The sequence below is a fragment of the Scyliorhinus torazame genome, chromosome 12, assembly GCF_047496885.1.
Source record: "Scyliorhinus torazame isolate Kashiwa2021f chromosome 12, sScyTor2.1, whole genome shotgun sequence".
Taxonomy (NCBI): domain Eukaryota; kingdom Metazoa; phylum Chordata; class Chondrichthyes; order Carcharhiniformes; family Scyliorhinidae; genus Scyliorhinus; species Scyliorhinus torazame.
The window spans coordinates 223,238,250-223,255,972 of NC_092718.1; the positions used below are offsets into that span (position 1 = coordinate 223,238,250).

The window sequence follows — 17,723 nt, forward strand, 5'->3', positions numbered from 1 at the left end:
TACTTCCCTAATTATGTGGTGCGCAAGAACATTTGTTGTCAGCGAGTTGAAGAGGGTTCAATCTCTCGCATGCAGCAGAGGTGGAAACGATCTCAGTCTAGATCCCGCAGGCAGACAGAATCAAGGACTAGTCCCCAGGGAGCAAATATATGTTGTTCTGTGGTTAGAATTGGCTAATCTTACTAAAGATTTACTGCTCAAATGGCTCCCACTGATAAAAACATCCAGACAAGTATGCAAGATTGTTTACACACAAAAGTACTCTGCAAATTTGTTGCATTAAAATAATCTCCACCAGAGCTACTTCTGAAAAAGTGTTTTATTTGACTGATGTTTGTACGTTTTCTTTGTGGAGTCCTATTCCCAGCACCAATTTTCCAAATACTGGACATGTATGCTACATATGGTCAATAGTACCCGGGAATGGAATTCGGTCACACTCGTGCAGATAGGAGTTCCATGCATCACTGTTGCTACAAACTACAGACATTAAGCATGCAACCAAATATATGCACTAAGATTGGCTATTCTCACATTTAAGGTCACCCAACTTTGTCCTGCCTCAGCTTTTCTACTGTTGAACTCTAATCCTCCAGATTCAACTATTCTAATGCACTGACTGGCCTTCCATATCCGACACTCCAGAAATGAGGCTATCCGAAAATCTGCTGCCCATGTTGCGAATTGGGACAAGTCCCATTCATTCACCACCACAGTTCTTTCTTGCTGACCTATACTGGCTTCATGGTCTGGCAAAGCCTCAATTTGAAAATTCTGATCCTAGTTTTCAAATCCTTCCATTGCCTTGAAACTCTCCATCTCTAACATCCTCCAGGCCGCCAACCCTCTCAGATATTGGTGTTCTTCCAATTCTGGTCTTTTGAGAATCCCTGATTTTAATCTTGCCACCATTGGCAATTATGCCTTCGGCTGCCTAGTTTGAAGCTCTAGAGTTCCCTTCCTAAACACCTCTCATCCTTCTACATGACTTTCCTCGCCAAAGATGCTTTTTAAAATGTACTCTGAACAAGCTTTCGCTCATCTGCCCGAATAACTCCTCATTTGTCTTGGCGTTACATTTCATTTTATTATGCCTCCAAAGTGCACTGGTACATTTTATTACATTAAAGGTGCCGAGTACATTGCTACATATTTGTGTGTTTACCAAGAACCATTGGCCTCTATTACTGGAATACCATGACTAGGTACGTAGTACATCTTCTTGAACTGTAAAGAACACCCAATTATAGATGTTGTCCTCTCAACCACAAGTAGCACCTGAAGAGAACATTCTGAACTTTGTAATGCAAGAGATGATTATAAGCCTTCCATCGGAGGAGACAGATACTCAGTGACTTCACGTGATTTAAATGATCGGAACATGGCAACACACCGGTTTAAGTGTGCATTGTCCTGTGTATTTGAACCCGTACACAAGAATTTAGGCAAAATCAGCCCATTTGTGAAGTTCACCCCTTCACAATTTCATAACAAATTCAATCATGTACTTCCCACACGGACTCAAGAACTCTATATTTCAAATACCCATTTAAAAATCAAATTCTGAAACGGATTCCTTTTTAACCCTCAAACTCCTTCCCCCAAAATTATGCTGAATATTGCCAAGTGACAACCATGCCCTTTACACCCGCACTTTTCTATCAAACCTAGGATATACATCTCAACCTAAATCATGATGTTGAATCCTTGGTGAAATCAGAGTCAAATGACAAGTTTTAGTGCAAACCCCATTGGAATCCCAAGAGGAAAACCTTTTTATTTCCAACCTTGGGCCAGAATTTACTTCATAAACATTAGGCAGGTTCTCAAAGCTTCATCTAAGTGTCACTCTTGCAATTACTAGCTATTGGACCTCACTCAATGAATCACATCTTGCCTCTTGAATCACCCACATGCCTTATTAATTACTCAGTTTCAGTTACTAGGACTATGGAAAGGTTATGAAAAATTGCTTATTGAGAAAGCAACAAAATCTCAGCATCAATTTTCCTGTTGGTCCCTCCCAGTAACTAGTTTAAGGAAAGCAGAATACAGAGTTGAAATGTTTTGATATGTTGGTTTATACATGTTGCAATGATTTTAATTGAATTAGAGAGACAGTACTGGAGTAACACTGAGATTTGCTGTATTATCAAAGACTGCAATAACCTGCCTGGAGTGTAACTGATGGCATATAGCCAACTGCACTTGGTTGAAGATGGATTGGGCTTGAAGAATCTTCCATCATCCATATTTGCATAATTTACTACATTTTTAAAAAATGATTGGTTGTTTGCAGTGAATGAAGTACCCATTTTGGGAAAAGTGAGAGATGCCTGGAAGCCAAATAGTTACTTATTAATTCTGCTGTAAATTACAGGGCTGTTAATAAGTATAGACACACACTTTTAAATAGGTGTGAAGCATCAACAAGCTGCAGTAAACATCAAATAAATTAAAAGATATGAAATCAAAAAGCAATTCCTGGCAAAGAACACAGGAATCTAACTAATCGACAGACAGGTCTGCAATTTCAGCCTCCACGATATTTTCCCTTTTTGCAGCCATGACTCAATGTGTGCAATGACTACACTGGATATCAACCCCTCCCATACCTTCCATAAGGGACTATTCATCTGTGGAGGCTAGCCAAGGCCCATACTGGAGTCACCTCACATGCACTTTCCAGGAGGGGATAGTGAACAAAGTTGAGCAGAATCACTGGTCAATTTCCCCCTTCTCCCAACCCAACAGCATAGCATGGCAAAATAAAAATAACCTTTTAGTGTCACAAGTAGACTTGCATTACACTGCAATGAAATTATTGTGAAATCCAAGGCTAATCTGGTCCATCCAGCTCAAACTCACTGGCTGAGCTCCTGAGCAATTGCAGTCTGCCAATATAATGAGTGCAATTTCTTTTAATGTATAACACTTCTCCCAGAATTAATTACAATTTAAGTTGATTGACAAATAAGCACCCAAACAACTGAAAAAGTGAGCGGCTGATGCGTTTTTGCTGCCCATGGTTGTGGAAGGAACATTAGTCAGCGCACTGGGAGAGTTCCCCATTCTCTTCGAATAGTGCTCTAGATCTTTAACCCAACTGGGAGGCCTTGGTTCAATATTTCATCAGAAGACAGTTAGTCTACATGAGGTTGTTTTTATTGTGCCAAGATTTGATGCATGTAGATCTGCATTTGCGGATGCAATGCAAAAGGAGACACAGGCACAGAACAATGTGGTGCAAGTCGAAGAACTTCTTTCCATAACTCCTTCTCTTACCAATGCTGTCAACGCAGAAGCTTTTTTTTTTTTTTAATTCATGGGACGTGGGCCTGCATTTATTGCCCATCCCTAATTGCCCTTGGACTGAGTAGTTTGCTAGACCATTTCAGAGGGCACATTGCTGTTGATCTGGCATCACATGTCAGCCAGAGCAGATCAGGACAGCAGCGGTCCTTCCCGAAAGGGCATTAGTGAACCAGGTGAGTTTTTAAGACAATGGTTTTAGACTTTTAATTTCTTATTATTATGGAATTCAAATGCAGGTCCCCAGAGCATTAGTTGGGATCTCTGGATTACTTGTCCACCACTGCCTCCCCATGTCTTGGGGGCTTATTCTTATACTTCTTTCAGGAAAGTTACTTTGGTTGCGATTATTGCAAAATGCCACATGCAATCAGTGCAAATTTTCACACTGTGGTGGCATTTCATTCAATGGAGTCACAGTATTAACTAAGCAGGGAATTTTTGCCAAACACTATTTTGTAAAAGGAATGCCGCGTGCAACTTTTCTGAATGTCTATGCCTGTTGGAATTCACCTTTCTACAGCCCATTGTTTCGATGGCGCCCTCATGTTGGAAAACACAGATTTACCAAATGTTGTGCTTTTTGAAGAATAGCAAACTTTCTGTGCCAACAACAAACCATGGAAACCAAACGGTTTGTTCCAATGTTGACTGAGGGAGGAATGTTGGCAAAGACACAGGGAGAACTTCCTGACCCCAAAAGTTTCATGGAATTGTCAAAGGAGGCATAAAATCAAAATCCAGTTGGACAATTTGGGTGGATATGAAAGAATTTGCAGCACGATTCAAAGTGTCTCTCAATATTGTAAAAAAAAAAAATCATGAAATGGTTTTTCATCTCATGGTTTGTGGGATCCTGCTGTTTTCAGACTTTTGCTACATAAATGAGAGTTTGTCAACAGTTCCTTCAGTTTTTAATATCCTAATCAAATAGCTTGGCGATTGTATGTTGACAACAAGGTAAAGAAATTGGAAAAACGGTGTCTCTGGGCACATTTAGTAGAATTATACACTTCTAAAATCATACACCTCAAAATCTCCAATTAACAATCTCTGATCCAAGGAAAACAATTCCAGCTTCTCTAATCTCTACTTAACGGACGTCCCTCACTGTTATCATTCGGACAACAAACACCTTCATTTTGAAATTCTCATCTTCTCGGTCAAACTTTTTAAAATTCACTTATGAAATAAGGACAATCGTTTCAAGATCTGTATTAATTGCCCAACCCCATCTTCCTCCATAGACCGGTTTCTCTCTGCAGCCTCCTCCAGCCCCCACACCCTTGAAGAACTCTCCCTCCCTCCATATCTATTTGTGTATCCTTCACTTCCTGTATCCCAAGATGATAATTGTACCTTCAGCTGTCTCAGCCATAAGCTCTATAATTCCATCCCTACACTTGTGTCACTCGTTTCTAAAAATGCTGCTTAAAATCCACCTCTTTGGGCAGCACGGTGGTTAGCACTGCAGCCTCACGGCGCCGAGGTCCCAGATTCGATCCCAGCTCTGGGTCACTGTCCGTGTGGAATTTTCATTCTCCCCGTATTTGCGTGGGTTTCGCCCCCACAACCCAAAAGATGTGCAGGGTAGGTGGATTGGCCACGTTAAATTGACCCTTAATTGAAAAAAGAATGAATTGGGTATTCTAAACTTATTTTTTGAAAAAGCCACCTCTTTGCACAAGCTTTTAAATCAGCTTTCCCCTCTGCTTCTTTGAATAACAATTTGTATCTGTTTACATCCCTGTAAATTTGACACGTTGTGTGTGTTATGTCTTCAAAGTCTCTGACTAGGCTGGCACTGTTAGAGATGCCGTCTCTCTGCCCAGTATTAAACAGCTTCATCCACCCTCAGGAGGGATGTAAAATGTCCCAAGGTAGTATTTCAAAAAGCAGCATGGGAGTTCTCCCTAGCTTCTTACAGCCTATATTTAGCTTTCCACCAATAGATTATCTCGTCATTTATCTCATTACTGCTTGTGGGATTGGGCCATGCTCAAATTGGCTGTCAAAATGTTCAGTAAATATTCTTCAAAAATACTCCCTTGGTGACTTTGTAAAAGCCACTATAAAAATGTACGCTCCATTTCTATGACCTTTTCAGGCAATGCAATACAGAACTTCCCTTGCTAGTTCTTTGTCAATCACGTTAAATCTATGGAAACCTTAAAACAATTTCTAAACGGATCATTTTCAGGAGAACAATCCGAGTATTTGAATCAGAATCATAGAATTGTTATAATGCAGGAGTGCATTTGGTCCATCATGTCTGCACCAGCTCTCTGAATCAGCAATTCACATCATGCCATTCCTCTACCTTCGTCCCCGCAACCATGCACATTTTACCTTTCCAGATAACAGATCAATTCCCATTTGGACACGTCAACCACACTGCGTGAAAATGTTTTTTAAGCCACGATGGCTTCTTTTGCCAATCAAATCTCTGCTCTCGCTCTCCAGAAGAGCGACAGGAGTAGGCCATACAGCCGCTCGAGCCTGCTGCGTCATTCAATAGAATGATGGCTGATCAGACATCCCTCAACTTCACATTCCTGCCCTGGATTCCCTTACTGATCAAGGACATACCTATCTCAGCCTTAAATATACACAAGGACTCTGCCCCTACAGCTCACAGTGGCAAGGTGTTCCAAAGACTCAACCATCAGAAGAAACTCATACATAGAAAATAGAAGCTGGAAGAGGACATTCGAGCCTGCTCTGCCACTCATTATGATCATGGCTGATCATTAAGTTCAATACCTTGATCCTGCCTCTCTTCTCTCTCCCCCATATCCCTTTAGCCCCAAGAGCTATATCCAATTACTTACTGAAATCACACAACACTTTGGCCTCAACTACTTTCTGTGGGAGCGAATTCCACAGATTGACCACTCTCTGGGTGAAGAAATGTCCCCTCACCTCAGTCCTAAAAGATAGTCAGCATGGCTTTGTAAAGGGTAGGTCGTGCCTCACAAACCTTATCGAGTTCTTTGAGAAGGTGACTGAACAGGTAGACTAGGGTAGAGCAGTTGATGTGGTGTATATGGATTTCAGCAAAGCGTTTGATAAGGTTCCCCACGGTAGGCTATTGCAAAAAATACGGAGGCTGGAGATTGAGGGTGATTTAGAGATGTGGATCAGAGATTGGCTAGCTGAAAGAAGACAGAGGGTGGTGGTTGATGGGAAATGTGCAGAATGGAGTACAGTCACAAGTGGAGTACCACAAGGATCTGTTCTGGGGCCGTTGCTGTTTTCTGGGGCCGTTGCTGTTTGTCATTTTTATCAATGACCTAGAGGAAGGCGCAGAAGGGTGGGTGAGTAAATTTGCAGACGATACTAAAGTCGGTGGTGTTGTCGATAGTGTGGAAGGATGTAGCAGGTTACAGAGGGATATAGATAAGCTGCAGAGCTGGGCTGAGAGGTGGCAAATGGAGTTTAATGTAGAGAAGTGTGAGGTGATTCACTTTGGAAGGAATAACAGGAATGCGGAATATTTGGCTAATGGTAAAGTTCTTGAAAGTGTGGATGAGCAGAGGGATCTAGGTGTCCATGTACATAGATCCCTGAAAGTTGCCACCCAGGTTGATAGGGCTGTGAAGAAGGCCTATGGAGTGTTGGCCTTTATTGGTAGAGGGATTGAGTTCCGGATTCGGGAGGTCATGTTGCAGCTGTACAGAACTCTGGTACGGCCGCATTTGGAGTATTGCGTACAGTTCTGGTCACCGCATTATAGGAAGGCTGTGGAGGCTTTGGAGCGGGTGCAGAGGAGATTTACCAGGATGTTGCCTGGTATGGAGGGAAAATCTTATGAGGAAAGGCTGATGGACTTGAGGTTGTTTTCGTTGGAGAGAAGGTTAAGAGGAGACTTAATAGAGGCATACAAAATGATCAGGGGGTTGGATAGGGTGGACAGTGAGAGCCTTCTCCCGCGGATGGATATGGCTGGCACGAGGGGACATAACTTTAAACTGAGGGGTAATAGATATAGGTCAGAGGTAGGTTCTTTACGCAGAGAGTGGTGAGGCCGTGGAATGCCCTACCGGCAACAGTAGTGAACTCGCCAACATTGAGGGCATTTAAAAGTTTATTGGATAAACATATGGATGATAATGGCATAGTGTAGGTTAGATGGCTTTTGTTTCGGTGCAACATCGTGGGCCGAAGGGCCTGTACTGCGCTGTATCGTTCTATGTTACCCCTTATCCTCAAACCATGATCACGAGTTCTAGACTCCCAAACCATCAGGAACATTTACCTTGTTCAATCCTGTTAGAATTTTGTAAGTTTGTGAGACCCCCCTCTCACTCCTCTAAACTCCAATGAATAGAATCCTAACAGACTTAGTCCCCTATTCCAACAGGAATCAGCCTTCACTGCACTCCCTCCACAACAAGAACATCCTTCCTCAGAAAAGGACAGCAAAACTGCACACAATACTCCAGATGTGCCCTATACAATTGCAGTAAAACATTTCTATTCCTATACTCAAATCCTCTCACTATGAAGGCCAACATACCATTTGCCTTCTTTACTGCCTGCTGTACCTGCACGCTTACTTTCAGCAACTGGTGCACAAGGACACCAAGGTCTCGCTGACTATCCACCTCTCTCAATTTACATCCATTCAAATAATAATCTGCCTTCCTACTGTATCTGCCATGCATGTGCACACTCACTCAGCCAGTCCAAATCTCACTGAAGCATCTCTGCAACTTCCTCACCGCTCACCCTCCCACCCAACTTCGTATCGTCTAGAAATTTGGAGATAATACATTTAGTTTCCTCATCCAAATCATTAATATATAAATGTGAACAGTTGGGGTCTTAACACAGATCATCCTCCTCGTCGCAGTCTTAAATTGGTACCCCCTTATTGAGACTATACCTTCTGGTCCTAGACACACCCATGAGGCGAAACATCCTCTCAGCATTTACCCTGTCGAGCCCCTTATGTTTCAATGAAATCACCTTTCAATCTTCTAAACTGCAATGAGTAGAGTCCCAAACTATTTAACCTTCCCGTATAAGATAATCTCTCTACACCAGGGATCTTCTCAGTGAACCTTCTCTGAACCACCTCCAATGAAATAGTATCTTTCCTTAAATAAGGGGACCAAAACTGCTCAGTGCTCCAGTTGTGGTCTCACCAGTACCTTGTACAGTTGCAGCAAGACTTCCCAACTCTTGTACTCTAACTCCCTTGAAATAAAGACCAACATTCAATTAGCCTCCTGTACCCGTGTGCTAGCTTTCTGTGTTTCATGTACAAGTACCCCCATACCCCTTTGTATTGCAGCTTTCTGCAGTTTTTCTACATTTAAATAATGCTGTTCTTTTGTTCTCCTTTCCAAAATGAACTTCATATTTTCTCACACTATACTCCAATCGCCAACTTTTTGTCCACTTCTAACTGTTTTATCCCTTTCCTACTTGCCTGTCCACCTATTTTTATGTTGTCTGCAAATCTGGCGATCAGAAATTTGCTTCCTTCCAAGTCATTTTTTTATATATAGCCCCAACTTCTCCAAGCTACATAATTGAAGTTTCTCATTCTTGGAACCATTCTTGTAAGTCTCGCTGCACACCCTCCAATGGCCTCACATCTTTCCTAAAGTGTAGCACCCACACACATTACTCCAGCTAAAACTGAACTAGTATCTTGTAGGGTTCAACATAACCAACTTATTTTTGAACTCCATGCCCCTATTAAAGCAGCCTAGGGTACCGCAGACTTTATTAACCATCCTCTCAACACGTCCCATCAGCTTCAATGACTTGCACACATGTATATCCAGATCTGTGTTCCTGCATCCCCTTTAGAGTTGTATCCTTTATTTTACATTGTCCATGTATCTACATTCTTCCGACTAAAATTCATTACTTCACATTGAATTCCACCTGCCACTTATCTGCCCATTCCACATCTTGTATGTCCTTTTGAATTTTTGCACAATCTGCCTCACTCCTCAATGCTTCCACGTTTCGTATCACCACAAAATTTGAAACTGTGCCCTGTAACTAAGGTCTAGGTCAAGGGCAAAGGTCCCAACACTGGCCTTCAAGGGGCTTCACTATAAACCTCCCTCCAGTACTCAACTGTTTCTTGTCACTCAGCCAATTTTGTATCCATATTGTTATTGTCCATTGTATTCCATGAGCTATAAATTTGTTTGCAAAATGGGTTAGGAGAGTGGGCCAAAATGTGGCAGGTGGAGTTTAGCATGGATAAGTGTGAGGTCATGCGTTCTGGTCAGAAAAATGGGAAAGCAACTGATTATCTAAATGGGGAGAGACGTTGGGGTGCTCCGTTGCAGAGGGATCTGGGGGCCTCATTCATGAGTCAAGAAACTAGCATGCAGGTACAGCAGATAATAAAGAAACTGAATGGAATGTTGGCATTTATAGCTAAAGGTCCAGAGGGCAGCGAAATGTACATAGGGTCAGTTAAATAAAGGACAAAATAAACCTCTCTGTACAATAAAGTAAATTAGCATGGGCAAGATAAATGTATATATACACAACTGTTTGTAAATATGAGAGATGCCAATAAAAAGATTTTAATTTGTAGCTAAAGGAATAGAGTATAAAAGGTAAGGGTGTTGCGACTATAATGGTAGCACAGTGGTTAACACTGTTGCTTCACAGCGCCAGGGTCCCAGGTTCGATTTCCAGCTTGGGTCAGTGTGCGCAGAGTCTTCACATTCTCCCAGTGTCTGCAGGGTTTCCTCCGGGTGATCCGATTTCCTCCCACAAGTCCCGAAAGACGTGCTGTTAGATGATTTGGACATTCTGAATTCTCCCTCTGTGTACCCGAACAGGCGCCGGAATGTGGCGACTAGGGGATTTTCACAGTAACTTCATTGCAGTGTTAATGTAAGCCTACTTGTGACAATAATAAAGAATTATTATTATTAACAAGGCATTGGTGAGACTACACCTGGAGTATTGTACACTTTTTGGTCCCCTTATTTGAGGAAAGATGTAGTGGCATTGGCGGCAGTTCAGAGGAGGTTCACTAGGTAGATTCCAGAGATGAGGGGTTTGTCATATGAAAAGATATTGAACAGTTTAGGCCTGTACTCTCTAGAGTTTAGAAGAACAAGGGGAGATCAAATTGAGATATACAAGATGATAAACGGTATGATAAAATAGACGTGGAGCGGATGTTTCCTCTTGTGGGACATTCTAGGCTAAGAGAGAGAAAATTTAAAACAGAGTTGAGGAGAAACTACTTCTCCCAAAGGGTTATGAATCTGTGGAATGTGTGGTGGGTGCTGGGACAGTATAAATTTGAGGAGTTAAGACAGATTTTTAAGTGGCGATGGGTTATGGAGAATGGGCACGACGGTGGAGTTAAGGCCAGGATGAGATCAACCATGACTGAATGGCCTAATATTGCTCCTATATCTTATGAAGTTATGAACCAAGTCTGTTGCATAGCACTGTATCAAACCTTTGGAAGTCCATGAACACCTCATCAACAGCATTAACCTCAGAAAAAAAAAACTCCAGCAACTTAGTAAAACACTATTTTCCCTTATATCTGCACTGGCTTTCTTTAATTTACCGATATTTGTCCATTTCCAACCTACCAAGACAGGAGGCCATTCAGTCCATCATGCCAGTGTTGGCTCTTTGACAGACTATGCAATTACTCCCACTGTCCTTTTCCCATAACACTGCATTCTTCTTTACAAGTAACAATTCAATTTTGAAATTTACTGTTGAGCCTGTTTCCACCGCCCCTTCTGATATTTACATTCCAGTCCGGAACTTATATTTAAAAAATTCGCATCTCCCCTCTGCTTCATTCCTACTTACAATAAATTGGTTCCATCTCATAAGATTCTTCTGCCAATGGGAAGTTTTGTCCATATCCATCTTATTCAAATATTTGTGACTTTCAACACCACCATCACATCTCCCCTTAACCTTCTCTGCTCTTGAAGTACTGCAGCTTTTCCAGACCCCCATCCCTGGTACCATTCTGTTAACTAATGGCTCAATTTTAAAGTTCTCATCCTCAAACTGCTCCAAACTCTCACCCCTTCAATCTCTGTATGCTCCTCAAACTCTACAATGCTCTTGGAATTACCTCCCTAAACCGCATTTTTGCGTCAAAATGGGCGGCACGGTAGTGCAGTGGTTAACACTGTTGCTTTACAGCGCCAGGGACCAGAGTTCGATTCCCAGCTTGGGTCACCGCCTGTGCAGTCTGTAAGTTCTCCCCGTGTCTGCGTGGGTTTCCTCCGGAAGCTCCTGTTTCCTCCCACAAGTCCCAAAAGACAGGCTGTCAGGTAATTCAGACATTCTGAATTCTCCCTCTGTGTACCCGAACAGGTGCTGGAATGTGGCTCTTCATAGTAACTTCATTGCAGTGTTAATGTGAGCCTACTTGTGACAATAAAGATTATTATGAATATGGTGCCATCCTATTCTGGACAACACTTGCCCATCCTTCCTAGAACGCTGCCTTCCGAGTAGAATGGAGGCGGGGGGGGGGGGGGGGGGGGGGGGGGGAATGGAGGCGAGGGGGGGAATGGAGGCGAGGGGGGGGAATGGAGGCGAGGGGGGGGGAATGGAGGCGAGGGGGGGGGAATGGAGGCGAGGGGGGGGGAATGGAGGCGAGGGGGGGGGAATGGAGGCGAGGGGGGGGGAATGGAGGCGAGGGGGGGGAATGGAGGCGAGGGGGGGGAATGGAGGCGAGGGGGGGGAATGGAGGCGAGGGGGGGGAATGGAGGCGAGGGGGGGGAATGGAGGCGAGGGGGGGGGAATGGAGGCGAGGGGGGGGGAATGGAGGCGAGGGGGGGGGAATGGAGGCGAGGGGGGGGGAATGGAGGCGAGGGGGGGGAATGGAGGCGAGGGGGGGGAATGGAGGCGAGGGGGGGAATGGAGGCGAGGGGGGGAATGGAGGCGAGGGGGGGAATGGAGGCGAGGGGGGGAATGGAGGCGAGGGGGGGAATGGAGGCGAGGGGGGGAATGGAGGCGAGGGGGGGAATGGAGGCGAGGGGGGGAATGGAGGCGAGGGGGGGAATGGAGGCGAGGGGGGGAATGGAGGCGAGGGGGGGAATGGAGGCGAGGGGGGGAATGGAGGCGAGGGGGGGAATGGAGGCGAGGGGGGGAATGGAGGCGAGGGGGGGAATGGAGGCGAGGGGGGGAATGGAGGCGAGGGGGGGAATGGAGGCGAGGGGGGGAATGGAGGCGAGGGGGGGAATGGAGGCGAGGGGGGGAATGGAGGCGAGGGGGGGAATGGAGGCGAGGGGGGGAATGGAGGCGAGGGGGGGAATGGAGGCGAGGGGGGGAATGGAGGCGAGGGGGGGAATGGAGGCGAGGGGGGGAATGGAGGCGAGGGGGGGAATGGAGGCGAGGGGGGGAATGGAGGCGAGGGGGGGAATGGAGGCGAGGGGGGGAATGGAGGCGAGGGGGGGAATGGAGGCGAGGGGGGGGAATGGAGGCGAGGGGGGGGAATGGAGGCGAGGGGGGGGAATGGAGGCGAGGGGGGGGAATGGAGGCGAGGGGGGGGAATGGAGGCGAGGGGGGGGAATGGAGGCGAGGGGGGGGAATGGAGGCGAGGGGGGGGAATGGAGGCGAGGGGGGGGAATGGAGGCGAGGGGGGGGAATGGAGGCGAGGGGGGGGAATGGAGGCGAGGGGGGGAATGGAGGCGAGGGGGGGGAATGGAGGCGAGGGGGGGGAATGGAGGCGAGGGGGGGGAATGGAGGCGAGGGGGGGAATGGAGGCGAGGGGGGGGAATGGAGGCGAGGGGGGGAATGGAGGCGAGGGGGGGAATGGAGGCGAGGGGGGGGAATGGAGGCGAGGGGGGGAATGGAGGCGAGGAATGGAGGCGAGGGGGGGGAATGGAGGCGAGGGGGGGGAATGGAGGCGAGGGGGGGGAATGGAGGCGAGGGGGGGGAATGGAGGCGAGGGGGGGGAATGGAGGCGAGGGGGGGGAATGGAGGCGAGGGGGGGGAATGGAGGCGAGGGGGGGGAATGGAGGCGAGGGGGGGGAATGGAGGCGAGGGGGGGGAATGGAGGCGAGGGGGGGGAATGGAGGCGAGGGGGGGGAATGGAGGCGAGGGGGGGGAATGGAGGCGAGGGGGGAATGGAGGCGAGGGGGGGGAATGGAGGCGAGGGGGGGGAATGGAGGCGAGGGGGGGAATGGAGGCGAGGGGGGAATGGAGGGGGGGGGTGAGGTGGAGGTCGGGGGGGGGGTGGAGGTCCGGGGGGGGGGGGGGGGGTGGGGTGGAGGTCGGGGGGATGTGGGGTGTAGGTCAGGGGGGTGGGGTGGAGGTCGGGGGGGGTGGGGTGGAGGTCGGGGTCGGGGGGGTGGGGTGGAGGTCGGGGTCGGGGGGGTGGAGGTGGGGGGGGGGGTGGGGTGGAGGTCGGGGGGGGGTGGGGTGGAGGTCGGGGGGGGGTGGGGTGGAGGTCGGGGGGGGTGGGGTGGAGGTCGGGTGGGTGGGGTGGAGGTCGGGGGGGGTGGGGTGGAGGTCGGGGGGGGTGGGGTGGAGGTCGGGGGGGGGTGGGGTGGAGGTCGGGGGGGGTGGGGTGGAGGTCGGGGGGGGGTGGGGTGGGGGTCGGGGGGGGGGGTGGGGTGGAGGTCGGGGGGGGGTGGGGTGGAGGTCGGGGGGGGGGTGGGGTGGAGGTGGGGGGGTGGAGGTCGGGGGGGGTGGGGTGGAGGTCGGGGGGGGGGGTGGGGTGGAGGTCGGGGGGGGGGGTGGGGTGGAGGTCGGGGGGGGGGTGGGGTGGAGGTCGGGGGGGGGGTGGGGTGGAGGTCGGGGGGGGGGTGGGGTGGAGGTCGGGTGGGGGTGGAGGTCGGGGGGGGGTGGAGGTCGGGGGGGGGTGGAGGTCGGGGGGGGGTGGAGGTCGGGGGGGGGTGGAGGTCGGGGGGGGGTGGAGGTCGGGGGGGGGTGGAGGTCGGGGGGGGGTGGAGGTCGGGGGGGGGTGGAGGTCGGGGGGGGGGTGGAGGTCGGGGGGGGGGTGGAGGTCGGGGGGGGGTGGGGGTCGGGGGGGGGTGGGGTGGAGGTCGGGGGGGGGTGGGGTGGAGGTCGGGGGGGGGTGGGGTGGAGGTCGGGGGGGGGGTGGGGTGGAGGTCGGGGGGGGGGTGGGGTGGAGGTCGGGGGGGGGTGGGGTGGAGGTCGGGGGGGGGTGGGGTGGAGGTCGGGGGGGGGGGTGGGGTGGAGGTCGGGGGGGGGGGGGTGGGGTGGAGGTCGGGGGGGGGGTGGGGTGGAGGTCGGGGGGGGGGTGGGGTGGAGGTCGGGGGGGGGGGTGGGGTGGAGGTCGGGGGGGGGGGTGGGGTGGAGGTCGGGGGGGGGGGGGGTGGGGTGGAGGTCGGGGGGGGGGGGTGGGGTGGAGGTCGGGGGGGGGGGGTGGGGTGGAGGTCGGGGGGGGGGTGGGGTGGAGGTCCGGGGGGGGGGTGGGGTGGAGGTCGGGGGGGGGGGTGGGGTGGAGGTCGGGGGGGGGGTGGGGTGGAGGTCGGGGGGGGGGTGGGGTGGAGGTCGGGGGGGGGTGGGGTGGAGGTCGGGGGGGGGGTGGGGTGGAGGTCGGGGGGGGGGGTGGAGGTCGGGGGGGGGGGTGGAGGTCGGTGGGGGGGGGTGGAGGTCGGTGGGGGGGGGTGGAGGTCGGTGGGGGGGTGGAGGTCGGGGGGGGGGGGGTGGAGGAGGTCGGGGGGGGGGGTGGAGGAGGTCGGGGGGGGGGTGGAGGAGGTCGGGGGGGGGGTGGAGGAGGTCGGGGGGGGGGTGGAGGAGGTCGGGGGGGGGGGGTGGAGGAGGTCGGGGGGGGGTGAGGAGGTCGGGGGGGGGGGGTGAGGAGGTCGGGGGGGGGGTGAGGAGGTCGGGGGGGGGGGTGGAGGGGGGGGGGTCGGGGGGGGGGTGGAGGTGGGGGGGTGGAGGTGGGGGGAGGTGGGGGGGTGGAGGTGGGGGGAGGTCCGGGGGGGGGGGTGGTGTGGAGGTCGGGGGGGGGGGGTGGTGTGGAGGTCGGGGGGGGGGGGTGGTGTGGAGGTCGGGGGGGGGGGGTGGTGTGGAGGTCGGGGGGGGGGGGGTGGTGTGGAGGTCGGGGGGGGGGGTGGTGTGGAGGTCGGGGGGGGGGGTGTGGAGGTCGGGGGGGGGGGGGATGTGGAGGTCGGGGGGGGGGGGGGATGTGGAGGTCGGTGGGGGGGGTGGAGGTCGGGGGGAAGCCACCTTACCTCCAGAGCCAGGGCAGTCTTGTCGTAGGCGTTGGGGACCCGTTTCTGGAAGGCGCGGGCGTAGACGGGCCCGTTCTGCAGGTTGGGCAGCGAGCTGCTGACACTGGGCTGGGCGTAGGGGCCGAACTCCGGCTGGCCGGGCTGCTGCAAGACGGCCCCCGCCGCCTGCCCGCTCTCCGGGCTGCTGGCCGGGCCCAGCAGCGAGCCGGGCCGGCAAGGCTCCACATAGGGCACGGGGATCATGCCGCAGCGGCCCTCGCCGCTCTGCGCGTTCCACCACTGGTCCTCGGGCTTGTCCAGCACCCGCAGCACGTCGCCCTTGCGGAACGGCAGGTCCTCCTCGTCGTTGCCGGGGAAGTCGAAGAGGGCGCGGACGAAGTGGGCCTCGCCGGGCGGGGCGGCGCGGGGCCCCGGCGGCAGGAGCAGGCCGGGAGGGTGCGGCGTGGGCCGCTGCACCGGCTCCAGCAGCGTGGTGGTGTCCAGGTAGTGGATCTTGTAGAACTCCAGCAGGCCGGGCAGCTGCTCGAACTCCTGGTCGCCGATGCGGTAGCGGCCGGGCCCGGGCCCGGCGCCTTGCTGCTGCCGGCTGTTGATGATGTAGTGAGACACCTTGGAGTTCTCGCTGACGCTCAGCACGTAGTCTCCCGGGATGGTGCGGCTGTCCCGCACCAGGAAAGTGCCGTGCTTCTGGCCCAGCAGCAGCTGCACCGCCTGGTCCCGCCTCAAGGGCCCGAAGTACCAGCTCTCCTGCTTCTGGGCGTCGAAGTTAGCCGCCATCCCCTGCCCCGCCTCCAGCCCTCTCCCCGGGCCGGGGTCCGGCTCCCGCCCGCCGCTTCCTCCCCGCGGTAGGCCTCAGGCCTCCCCTCACTAAACAGTCAGAGCCTCCCGGCGCCGGCTTTACCTCAGGGGGGGGGGGGAAACCCGCGCGCGAGGGCGGCTCCTGCTCTTTGAAAACTAAAACTGTTGGAAAATACCGCTCCCGCCGCCCGCGCGCGCTCGCTCACTGCGCCCGGCCCTTTTAGACTATTTCTATCCGCCGGCAGAAAAGGAGAATTGCGATGAGGGGGGCGTTTGTTCCTAAAAGGGGCCGGCCCCCCTTTTCCGCGCACGCGCGCTCCTCCCTCCCGCCATCTCGGTGAGGTCGGGCCGCCCGCCATCTTGGTGAGGTCGGGCGGGCGGGCGGCGCGCTGGCGCCTTCGTCCCTTCCTCGTTTTGCGAAGAGCCGAGGACGACAACCGCAACAACAACAAGCCTTTGCCCTGATATTGCGCCTACAACCACGCCAGCCCCAAAGCGCTTCGAATGACACCCCGGGCACTTTCCGAGGGCCGGTGCAGACTCGATGGGCCGAATGGCCTCCTTCTGGACTGTAAATTCTATGAGGATTATCAAACAAAGAAAAGGCCAAAAGAGGCAGTTGAGGCATTGGTTCTAATTTTCCCAAATTCCCTGGACTGGGGGGGGGAGGTTCCTGAGGCAGTCTGACCAAAACAAGGTGGTCGGAACACATTTACCTTAAAATCAAAGTTAATCTTCTTTAAGATATAAAAATAACAAAGTTTGAAATACAGCGTGGACGGAAAAACGGGAGCAACTGGCTGAACATCGAAATAACAGTAACAGAAAACAATTAGAGCTAACCGCAGCTAAATATACACAGGTAACAACAACTAATGATGTCACAGCACTTACTGATGACATCAGCAATGGATTTAAATCAGAAGATGCATAATAATAACATTCCATAACACTTCTCCCCCCCAGCCTTGAATTTGAATCCCCCTTAGATACAGAAACACAAGGAAACTAATGCTTTAATTATGCATCAGTCTGTCAGGAGCTTCGCGACTATGCTGTGATCTGCGCAGTAACGCTGGTGATTCTGTCAACCGTGGTGATATTTGACTTAGTTTAACAGTTTGGGGCGGCACAGTGGTTAGCACTGTTGACTCCGAGCGCCCCATCACAATTTTGATTCTGACCAAGGGTGACAGTCGGGAAACTGCACGTTCTCCCCATGTCTGCATCCAGTCCATAGATGTGCAGGTTAGGTGAATTGGCCTTGCGAAATTGCCCATAAGTTAGGTGGGGTCACGGGGCTAGGAGTGGGTGATTGAGCCTAGGTAAGGTGCTCAATCGGAGCACGGGCCGGTGCAGACTTCATGGGCCGAATGGCCTCCTTCTGCACTATAGGGATTCTATTCTATTCTATGAGTTTGTGGGCACAGG

At 51.8% G+C, this 17,723-nt stretch overlaps 1 protein-coding gene across 1 annotated transcript in view; it reads right to left on the reverse strand.

Moving 5' to 3' along the window:
* Positions 1-16,511, reverse strand: part of crk (v-crk avian sarcoma virus CT10 oncogene homolog) — a 53,055-nt gene extending 36,544 nt beyond the window's left edge. The window contains exon 1 of the mRNA XM_072470002.1: positions 15,495-16,511. Within this exon, the coding sequence (XP_072326103.1) occupies positions 15,495-16,271 (777 nt within the window). The 5' untranslated portion in view covers positions 16,272-16,511. The remainder of the gene's footprint in view (positions 1-15,494) is intronic.
* Positions 16,512-17,723: the final 1,212 nt, after the last annotated feature.